The sequence below is a fragment of the Diabrotica undecimpunctata genome, chromosome 8 (assembly GCF_040954645.1).
Source record: "Diabrotica undecimpunctata isolate CICGRU chromosome 8, icDiaUnde3, whole genome shotgun sequence".
NCBI classification, from domain to species: Eukaryota; Metazoa; Arthropoda; class Insecta; order Coleoptera; family Chrysomelidae; genus Diabrotica; species Diabrotica undecimpunctata.
This window is the reverse complement of record NC_092810.1, coordinates 58,340,681-58,352,873: the sequence shown is the minus strand read 5'-3', so window position 1 is coordinate 58,352,873 and position 12,193 is coordinate 58,340,681. Positions and strand designations below refer to the sequence as shown.

The window sequence follows — 12,193 nt, the reverse complement described above, 5'->3', positions numbered from 1 at the left end:
AATAATTAAAAAAGCCGACTATACAAAATATCGACCGACTAGGTCTGGTGTTGATTTCGAAGTGAAGTTGCCCGCGCCAAAAGCCGGCCTCTACCTCAACGGGCAAAAACAAAGCGCTCCAGTTAGTGGCGCGTATGTTTAAAGACAAAAATTGAATATACACTCGCGATCATAAAATCCGGGTCACCTTAAAAATTTCAAGTTTATTGAATATTTTTGCATCTGGTGCAGTAATAACCTTTTTTAGGCTAATGTATTTTTTATTTGTCACCAATGTTTGTTTTGAAAGAAAAACTTTTTTTTTTATTGTTTTTATTGAAAAAGCAGAAAACAAACCAAATTGTCGATAAAACAGACATACGAAAAAAGAAAATGAAAAATACAGAACTTGGTAAAACAGTGGAATTTCAATGATTAATATCGTGTATTGCCTTCCCTTGCTCTAATAACCTCTTACAGACGACGGGGCATACTCTCAATTTTTCTCCTGATTACATGTTGTGGTATGTTATTCCACTCTCTCACTAACAGATCCTTAAGCTCCTGTGCGTTGTTAGGAGGTGGTGTATGGGTTTGAATACGTTTTTTCAAATCGTCCCAGAGATGTTCGATGGGATTCAGGTTCGGAGACCTAGCTGGCCTCCGATTTTTGTTACACATAAAGGAAGGCTCAAACTTTTAAACGCTTTTTGTAAAATTCAAATCGGTTCACTAGGAGAGCCTAGAAATTTTTTAAAAGTTTTAAACATTTTTTAGGCTTATAAACAAATTGAATAACTTTACGAGCTTTAAACATATCCTTCCAAAAAAAGAAAAAGACTTTAAAAAAATTATTGAAGATTAAAAAAAATTTTTTTTCATTCGCCTTTGTTTTAACAATTTAAATTATTTATTAACAATTTATAAATACATATTTGTTTACTAAAAGTAACAATTTACTTCAATGTATAAATTGCAAGCTCAAAAAAAATGCATGAAGAAAAAATGCAATTACTTGTTTAACATACAATTGTTTATTGCAAATTTACCAATTTGCAATTAAAAATGGTATTTGAAAATATGATATTTGAAATCCTTGTCCGAGACAGCGATTTAAAAAAAAAAAGGAAAATTGGTTAACAAGAAGCCGAGATAATGCAATTTTTAGCGTGCGCTATGATTTTGATCTCGCCGATTCACATTTCGAGTGAATGTCCCCCACCACCACCTCTCATGGATTCCGAGCGACATTTTACGCGAAAACGGTTTTTTATTTGTCATTTTTATGGATGTTGCCATGAAGCGCATTACGTAAAACTTTTGATATAAAAAGTACTTGACAAGACGAGGGTATTTGTTTAAAAACGAGCCCTATATCACTTATGGTTACACGGCAAATGTATGCCAACTTTGACCTTCAATATCTCGGCAACCAGTAAGCCGAATGTATCTTTTTTTATTTTAAAGAAGCGTCTTTTAATGTTCCTTAAGTGTATACATTTTGAAATTGAAATGTTTAAAGCTCGTAAAGTTATTCAATTTGTTTATAGGCCTAATATATATAAAATATGTTTAAAACTTTAAAAAAATTTCTAGGCTCTCCTAGTAAACCGATTTGAATTTTACAAAAAGCGTTTGAAAGTTTGAGCCTTCCTTTAAGTGTAAAAAAATTTGCATCTATCTGAGGGTCTTATTTAGGGCCTACCATAAATTTGAAAATTTGTAATTTTTTTCCAGTAGGCTGGATTGCAAAATTATTATGCAAAACCTATCCGACCGATCTTAACAAAATTTAGCACACGTTTTAAACATATTAAAAGGTTTTTCTAGGCGGAATATGGGGCTTGTAAGTCAAGTTTAGAAAGTCGAAAACATTTAAAGGATTAACTTCATTTTTTTGTACTTTTTTTCCATTTATTGATATTTTTTCAACAATAAACATTAAATTTTCAATTTCTAGCTAACGAAATATTATGTAAAATTGAATAACCAAATTTTTAACTTTTTATAATTTTTTCTCTAGGATCAATATTTTCCGAATTATAAACGAAAATAGGAGCAAAAAAATGAGAAATTTTCAATTGTTTTCAGATTTTGTTAAATAAAAAATTTAGCACAGGGTTTGCGACTGGCGCATATTGTGATTATCGATGTTAGGCACATCCTGAAGGGATTCCAGCAAAAAAATAGCTTCCTATGGAAAATGTCCAATCCAAAACAGATCCCGCCTAGACTAAAGCACAAATGAGACATTTAAAACAAGCGGCAGTTACAGGTACCGTTCATTTTGGGAAGTGTATAGTTTTCCGCGAAATCGGCATTATTGGAATTCTTTGTTACAAAGGAAACCACTAAGGCGACAACAATTCTCAGAAACATGCACTAGTTTGTATTTGTGTTATTATTATTTACGATAAAGCTCGTTAAAAATGAAATAACGGTGATTTTCAAGGTGACCCGGATTTTATGATCGCGAGTGTATTACCACTGTGACAAATAAGTTCGAAACAAACATACATGCGAAACGGAACAAATAGGTATAGGGAAGTATTAACAAAAAATGTTCAAAATAACGTGAATATTTCTAAAATTAAAAAATATACGGGGCGTCCGATTAAAAAAACGAAGTTATAAGCAACTTCCGGTATAAACGGAAGTAAAAACAGATGAAAATATTTTCACTAAATAGTTTACTCTTCAAAACCCCTTCATTCCACTTTTCATGATACAGTTACCTTCCGTTCTGGAGATATTTCGAATTGGTCGTTTATCTGCCGCACCCTGTATAATAGCAAGAACAATTTTGAGAAGGTATTCATCATTTGTGTTGCCCGATCCTTAGATTTATGTTTTTTAAACTATCATTTCAATACTATTTCGAACTTTTCAAAAAGTTAATATTCTTACCTCTATTTTAGTCGGTTGGTGAAGATTAAATTTTATTTTTTTCTACTGTCATGTTTGTGGTGGTAGTGTTCGATATTTGTAGTCAGTGGTGAAACAAATAGAAAGTGGACTATTACATTTATTTGAGAATACGTCTGATTTGATAGGATAGATAGTATGTGGAGTCACTTATTGTATAAAGATCCAGTCTTTAAAAATGGTCGAAATTGGTAAAAAACTGGTTGACATATATATAAGGCACTATTACTAAATATAAGAATGGTTTTGGCTGTCATGCAGTTACAATAGCAAAACTAAATTATAGTTTATCAATATAATAAAATAAGAATTTTCGCGGGTTTTGTAGATTAAATTTTTGAACCCTATGATTTCGAAGAGGCCGAAATTACAGAGACAAAAGAGGATTTTCAAACAAGTGATGCCTAGAGCCAAACAAATGAACATCAATATTGTGACATGGGGTAGATGGATGAAACAATCTTCTAGAATGCCTAGTCGACAGAATATTGTATTAAGTTCAACTGAAAATGTTACTGTAAGTATACAATTTAGTTCCTTTTTATTTTTTGTTATTAAATGACATTAGCTAGATCTACCTTAGATCATAATCTATTCTTTCTGGACAGTTAGCAAATTTTAACTTAACTTAGCCGTTTATAACTACTAAATCAGTTACACCTAAATTATTTTACGCCAATTTTATACCAATTCAAATTGTTTAGTTATTTTTAGATGTCTAAAAGTTACAGGGTCATTTTCAGCATATACAGGTTCGAATGTTAGTGAGGCCGTTAATGATTTTCACAGCCAAATCCGTATGTAGATTATCATTGCAAATATACCAAGGGATCTTATTCTGAATTTTTTCGAAGACATTTCTATTCCTTCCATTGGTACAATTAATGGTTTAAGGTGTGGATGGATATAGTATGGATATTTAAGGTGGCATGATTTCAGTACTTGTTGATACAGCAAAAGTTTATTATACATTAATAAGCTGAAGTCAGTAAAGTTTTCTATATTTTGACTTAAATTTTCTTGCTTTTTCTTCACATGTGAGTTCCGTTTTAGTTCAGCATCTACTGCCATACCCATGTATGTGGCTGTGCTACCATGAAAAATAATATGGCGATTAGTTTACTTAGATCTCTGTCCGATTCCCACTCATTAAGTCTAATTGGTAATTTCTTTGACCACTTCTTCATTTTAACAATGGCGATCTGTATGTTCTCCGCCCATTCAATGTTATTGTACTTTATTTTATTGAATGGTATTGCGCAAATGTACCAATATTTTACTGAAGAGTCGGCAGGACTACTATACAACGGATATAGAACTGGCACAAGGAATATATGAAGGTTATGGTCCAATTCCTTCATGCCAGACACATGTTAATAAATTGATGTTTTTAAGGATGATCTCGTTCTTGAGGATAAACCAGAAACACCGGGAGAAGTTCCAGATCCACAAGTTGCTGGTTTAGGTGGGCAAAGGCCTCTCGGTTTACACATTGAATTGCCGCCACCGCCAGAACCATTAATATCTCCTCCTTCGCCTTCCGTACCTCCTCCGGTGGCCAAGAAAAGAATGGCAGTCACGCCGCCTCCAGTACCTCCTAGGCTTGATCCAGAGGTAAGATACTTAATACAAAATGAGTTTAATAATTTCATACTCAAAACAGTATTTGCAATGGCTTTTGCGTAGACACAAATGTAATTTTATTATGAGATAATAATGAAGGTCAATAATTTATTAAAATACTTATTAGATAATGTAATGTACAGGTTTATTAAAGAATGTGTCAAATCAAACTGTGTATTCAGAAACAAAAAATAATATTTTTTTACTTGAGCAATTTTTAACAATGTGTGGATGGCGCGTCGCTTCCCGCCTTTGTATTTCTCGGAGTTTTTTATTGAAAAAATTAAAATAGTACGGTCTTAAGTTAGAAACAATATAGAACCTGTTTAAAAGGTTGCTCACCTGTAAAATTCATTTAATTATTGGATACATTTTAAAATCAGATGTAAAAATTTGACGAAGTTAACCAAAATAATAAAATATTGTTCATTATCATATAAAGCGGCCCATAAATTGCGTTGTTGCTGACAGTTTTGTTCGACCACCAAGTCTATTCAAACAAAAATGTTGAACGCGAGTTGCACACACACACTTCAGTTTTGCTTAGTAGTTTGTCCGAATATGAAACGAATTTATTTGTGTGCAGTAGCGGCGGCGTTTGCCATAAACTCAATAATATGTAAATAATAATAAGTAAACGAACAAAATGGGCGAAAAAATGGCTCTTGATGAGAAACCAGTTTTCTCATGTAAACTTGCTGAAGGAATTAAAATCGGAACGTTGTGATTGGTTTAATTATTTGAGAATGGTTTACGAAACATATTGCACCCTTTTAAAATTAGTAACTCCCCTGATCGTCAAACAAAACAAGCAATTAAGAAGAGCTATTACACATCATGAATGGCTTACAGCGACTTTACGATTCCTCGCTACCGGCAGATGTTACGAGATTTAAAATTTTCGGTCAATTTCGATCATTTCACCTCAAGCTTTGGGTCAGATTATACCAGAGACCTGTACCTCAATTTATGCTGTATTAAAGAAAGAATGTTTGAAGGTAAGGAAAACATTTGTTGTCTAAATTATTTTAACCGATTAATAAATAAATCGTATGTTTGTGAGAAAAATTTGAACACCCCTATCTCTGAAAGGAAGCATTTGCGGACATTTGTTTATAAAGCAAACTGCCAACATTTTTTCATACAGAATTACCTCTTAAAGTTTGCCATACTTATTTAAAAATACCCTGTATTGACGAAAAACAAGGCTAGTTGTTAAAGTACCTAACTTTTTTATTATTCAACATAGTGAATGAATCAAAAACAGAATGTTAAGAAAACGTGAAGCTATAGTTGGGTTTTAACTATAGCAAGAGGTATACTAAGTATTACTGTCATTGTCATAATAAGAATCATCGCCATTCTCTAAATTTGATACACTAGAACGTGTGGTTTCGTTGTCCTTCAAAAATGACAGATAATCATGATACCACAGATTTACAGAACTCCCTTCTGTAGCCTGCTCTTAATGAATCGATGTTTTTCTTTACTGATCCTTTTGTTGCATAAGCATCCACTTCTCTTAACTTTGCCAATAGACTTTTATATGCTTTGTCTTTCTTAACTCGATCACTGTACTCACGACTTTTAGTCTTCCACACACACGGAAAACTACGATAGAGTTCTATAAATTTTAATAAAAATGTTTTAGTTATTTGGCAAAGATCCGTCATATTGAAACAATTCGTTGAGAAATGTACACTTTGAATTTGAAATAGATAGTTTAAAAAATAAATTGAAAATAAAATAAAAAAAAATAAATGAATGTGCCGCTTATGGATAAATAGTCGGTTTTTAAAATTGTTGTACCCACACACTTCAGATTTGCTCGAATTGAGGTGCTTATCTAACAAGTTCGACAGACATAATCAAGCTGAAACTGATTATTCCATCATTTGTGCACGCCAACAAAAACGACAGTTTTCAAGCCACACACTTTCGTTTTGTGTCAGTTTTGTTAGAACAGACTTGTTCGTCGAACAAAACTGTCGAGCAATAACGCAGTTTGTGGGCCGCTTAATGTATGATACCTAACGAACCAGTGGTTAACGACATGTATGGTAATATCACTCAACATGGAAAATCTTGAACTATACCAGTACGATAACATTACTTACAGTCGCCAGCAAATTATTGTAGAATTTATTATCTGCATGTCATTTCTATTTGATAGGATTACTTACAAAAGCAGGTAGCAGATAAAACCATAAATAAATAGTCCTTTGTTTCAGTCTATTTTTTATGGCAGATACCTCTCGAAACTTAACGATACCTCTCAAATACAAATGACTTTGTAATAAGCTTAAGATAAGTTTTTCTGCAATAATTTGTTGGCAACTATACATATATCTAAAAGATCTTATAGTAGATACCCCCCGAAACGACACCACTCAAATACAAATGACTTTGTAATAAGCTTAAGATAAGGTTTTCTGCAATAATTTGTTGGCAACCATACATAAATCTAAAAAGATCTTATCTAAAATACACCGTTCACTTTCCTGTCAGGTACGATTTTAGTCAGAACTAAAATATTACCCAAACAATGACATCTTTTTACATCCTCGGCTTCTCTTACGATTTATCTTACATTCTACTATTATTTACTCGAAAATGTATGGTTTTCCTTGTAATGCAGTAATGCGTAATAAGTATGCAGTCTTCTTCTAAAAGCTTCAAGTTTGTTACTCGATATGGTTTTTAACGTTCATGCTTGCATTCTGTCCAATGAAACAAGCCAAACGTAACGCGTAAACTTCTTATATCTCAATAATTGAATTGACTGCAGTGCACATTTTGTTTCATTTAACCCTACAATCCAGTGCATCGGTATCTTCCAAACAGTCATACTGGCCCTTTTTTAGTCGCCCAATGCTTCTTGTGTAAAGTATACTCATGTGTTAACGGTATCTATTTTTGACTGCTTTCCATTAACTGCTATTTCCATTATTCGTTACATATGTTCTACTTGCATCAGGCCTACAGGCCTATTTTTGTGTAGGTTGTAACGGGGCTTAGTATTGTTTTGAGCCATTTTAGTTTTCATATCAATATCAAGTTGTTTATTTCTCCATATTATGTCGTTTCAATTATATCATTCAAATAATTTTTGACAATTGCCTTATTTTCATAACGTCCACTTTTTCTTTTTTTATCTTTCAAATTTTTATTCTTTCTCAAAATTGTTATGAATAATGAGGACTGCAGAGTATTCAATACTATATAAACAACGACTTTATTTTCGTGCAAAACCATACACTCACAAAACACTGGCCGTGAAAGGCTATACTCAATGCCATGTATCATATTGAAATATTAATCGTAGTCGATTAATTTTAAAGTAGTTGTTTATAAATTTTGTGTTGTTTTGTTTTCACATGTAGTTTTACAGTTAAATTGCATTAAAATGCAAGTCTCACTACCTAAGCAACCATACTATAAAACCAATCATGATTAAGTCTTTTTGCAGTTGAATTTTTTGTATAAATATGTAAGTTTAGCTTATACAGCAGCACTACAAATTATTTTATTTAAACTTTAGCATGATTTTAATATTTATTTCAAACATGTACAAAATGTCTTCATATCTTCCTTTAACTGGGTTAGAGGTAGCACGACACAAATTGTAGGGTCTACTTGTTTACCTTACAGAGTGTAGCAGCACTAAAAGAATTCGACTTCTTGGAGGAACAGGAGATTTCTCGGCCTGGGCCTCTTATTATCCCTTCGATACCAACTACGCCTGTTATTTCTCCGGAACAGTTCGTACCACCTAGTCCTCAACCTGTTATAGAGTTTCCAGATGATGAGGTACTTCAGTTGTAGGGTGGTTTGTGATACGAGTATCATTTTAGCTAAATGTAACGGTTTTTATGTAAAAAAAGAAGTTAACAAAATAAAATTTTATTATTTACATTTTTATATCAAATTTAAAATAATTTCGACAGCTTTTTCTAGTTGCCATAATGCATATGTTCATAAGGATAAAATCTAAAAATTTACTTTTATTAGTGTATAAATAAACGAGCATCTCTGACAGTTTGAAAATTCAATACAAATATAAAACTATTTCTAAAGTATTAAAAGAAGATGCAGGGATGTATAATAAAAATAATAGGACTGGTAAAAACACAAAAACAAGTTGAAGGAAAGAAAGTGGATACAAATTTATGGCATTTAGCAAAGAAATAAAAGTAGTATATATCTTATAGTTTTAATTAAAGGTCTCTTTATAAAAAAAAAAATAAAAGATAACGACTATATTCAATATTTGTACATCTAAAATCTTGGTCTTTAAATGCTGTAAACGGATCTACAATCTGAAAAACATGAAACCCTTTATGACTTGATAACGTGATAAAAGTTTTAACAATTCAAAGAAATAAAGTAGTTAAACATGTTTATAACCTCAATCACTTTTTATATTTACGAGGGTGGATTGATATAAAACTAGCCTTTGATAGAAAAAACAAGTTTTTTGGAATTAAATCGGTTTATTTCTCAACATGGTCCCCTTTTAGCTCAATACACTTGGTAAGACGATGTTCCATTTTTTTTTATCCCATCCGAATAGTACTTTTGCTGGAGCTCTTCAAAATAGGCCGAAGTTTCAGCGACGACTTCACCATTTGTTGCGAAACGGCGTCCACCGAGTCATTTTTTTGAGTTTGGAAACAGGAAAAAATCGCTGGCGGCAAGATCTGGGGAATACGGTGGGTGTTCAACGTGTACGATGCATTGTCTTGGTGAAAGAGCATTTTTTTGCGTTCCAAACCGGGACGAATCGATCCAATAATGCTGCGTAGCAATCACCATTGATTGTTTTTCCTTTTTCCAATTAGTCGATGTGGATGATGCCCTTCGCATCCCAGAAAACAGTCGCCATCACTTTGTCTGCCGAATGTGCACTCTACCTTCTTCGGCGGCCCTTCACCGCGTTTGCGCCACTGTTTTGACTGTTCTTGGGTTTCCGGTGTGTAATAATGCACTCAGGTTTCATCAACGGTGATAAATTGGCGAAAAAATCCTTCGAATCGCGCCGTATCATCGCCAAAAGCGTCTCCGAAGTGGTCACACGTTTTTGCATTTGATCGATTGTCAGCAAACGCGGCACCCACCGCGCGGATAGCTTTTTCATGTCCAAATGATGGTGAATGATGTTGTGTACGCGTTCGTAGGAAATGTTTAGGACCTCTATTAACTCGCGGAGCTTAATTCGACGATCTGCTATAATCATGTCATGGACTTTGTTGATCATTTCCAGCTCCAATTTACATCTTAGTAAATTTGTTGTTGTAACCATGCATTTTGTCTATTTTGGGGAAATTAACATGTTAAATTTTCTGGCGGTTATATTAAATTGGTGCAGCATACGTTGTAAATCATCTTCACTTTGAGAGAGTAGTATTGCGTTGCCTGCATAGCAGATTATTTTAAGTTGTTTAAAGATATATCTACAGTAAAAATTATTCTACAGAATATCTACAAAGATATATCTACAGTAAAAATTATTCTACAGAATATTGCAGTGGTACAATTTATGCAGTAATTCATTATACCATAGGACCTATTTAGCAAAAATGGTAGAAAAACCAAAAAATACGTCAAATCCTTAATGCAAATCCCTAATTAAGATATTAATACAAACTATAAGTAAATTTATTCTTATAAGAAAGGATTACATTTAGCTAAAATGAAATTGTTGTCAAGGTAGCAAAGCTTTCAGTAATGCATGCAGTTTTTTAATGCTTTCCAATAAAACTGTGACTAACGCATTTTATCTACTATTCAATTTTATTCCTATTTTTTTAAGGAATCACTTATATGAACTATACGTATAATAAGGGTTCTAAAAAACCTGAAAATACTTACGAGTACTTGTTATGGTTGATACTCTTACATTCTTATTTTCTACACGAGTTTTACAAAACTTTAAAGTAGTAGTATAGTAGTGACTGAATTTATTTTATAGTTGTGTACCCATTTCTAATATTATACTGTAATACCGTTTATTTGTCTATGATAAAAAATCAATTATATTATTTTCAGAGGTAAAATAAACATAATCGCCAATAAAAATTTGTGTCAAATGAAAGCATATACTCCAATTTGGTTATTGAGCTTTTCTCGAAATAATCGAAAATATCACTTGAATCAGTAACCTACAAAAATGTTAAGTTACAAACTACAAACTCAAATCGTAATTGGTATTCAAAAATTATAATTTGTCTAAATTATCACAATCCAGCTCGTACAAGAAAACAACCTCTCTGAAGAGGCAGAGCTAGCAGATATATTTAAAATTCGGCTAGCTGATTTGTTTAGTTGAATCTTTCGTCGTATGTATAATTCCATTTCAATATCCTATGGATATCCTCTTCTTCTGATATCTCCTTAAATTCGTCATTGTTGAAGATTATGTCGACTGCTGATTACGCCCCTTTCAATTAGCATATGCTGAATTTCTGCATATTCATTTTGAATGCTAATTAACATTGTATAAATTGAATTTCATCCCGTTGTTATATGCGGTTTTAAAGATTTTCGGTTTTTGTTTAACTTAGGAGTGTTTTAAAAAGCCCCATGAGTTGTTTTGGTTTATTTATTACTACTGTTAGTTCTGAAATTGCATTGTTGCTCTTTGAAACGTGCATGACTAAATTTAAATTTTGACAGTCCCCTATAAGGCCGAAACGCTAGGACATTTGAGCCATTGTCTGTAACAGTTGTTCTTCTTCTCCAGTGCCTTATACGGTCCGGATGTTGGCGATCATCAAGGCTATCATGGTTTTGTTGACTGCTCTGCAAAACAGCTCCGCGGAGGTCATCCCAAACCATTGTCATAGGTTTTTCAACCACGAGATACGACGGCGTCCCGGTTCTCTCCTGCCAAATATAACAGTTATACCTTTTAAATCGCCTGTAACAGTTATACCTTTTAAATGCTTATCTTCAGATTCATCTCCATAATACTCTTATATGTCAATAGTAAATTTATGTATGTCAATACCGGGTTTTCTTTCTTCAAATTCAGAGCTCCAATTACATATTTCTTAATGATACATATTGTCATCGAGAAAATAAGCCGATCGAGTCAAAAAACTAGAGTTTCTAAGAAGTGTTTGTTACATATATTTTATTCTGTCGTCCTTGCTAAAGTTCTTCTAGAAGCTAATGTGTTTTTCACATCACCGAAATGTTTACCGAAATATGCACCCATATTGATTAACTCTTGGCAAATTTTATGAAACCTTCTACCACCTAAAATGTCACAAAGTTGAAAGTAGATAATAAAAAATATAAATAAAAATTAGCTCCAGTTATATTCAGTTGACGAAGATCTTTTGCAATAAAATTTTATTTTTGTTTAGTAATCACCTCCTTTCTTGAAGCTGCCAGCGATTTAATTGCAAATTTTTCCAAGTACTGTGCTTTTACCGGGAAGAGAGTGCAAAGAACATTTATGTCTTAGGAACTTGCTGCCCTGTTTTTGGAAACATATCGCAGTATCTTTGTACAATTAATACACCCTGTAAAATCTCCCTTCAAACTACATTGATTCAAAACAAACCCACACAGCATTTATTGTCTTTTTGTGTTTGAGAAATTTATCTTTCTTCAGAAAGATTTTCTTTGAGTCTTTTTTCAATTTCCTATTTCGGTTCAT

General features: G+C 32.7%; 1 protein-coding gene across 4 annotated transcripts in view; it reads left to right on the top strand.

The window, feature by feature from the left end:
- Pkn (serine/threonine-protein kinase N) overlaps positions 1–12,193 on the top strand; it is a 132,379-nt gene that overhangs the window by 80,644 nt on the left and 39,542 nt on the right. For 3 of the 4 annotated variants that reach the window (XM_072540332.1, XM_072540331.1, XM_072540333.1), the window contains exons 7-9: positions 3,233–3,421; positions 4,300–4,518; positions 8,179–8,337. In XM_072540332.1, the coding sequence (XP_072396433.1) occupies positions 3,233–3,421; positions 4,300–4,518; positions 8,179–8,337 (567 nt within the window). The remainder of the gene's footprint in view (positions 1–3,232; positions 3,422–4,299; positions 4,519–8,178; positions 8,338–12,193) is intronic. The other variant, XM_072540334.1, reaches the window with a different exon arrangement.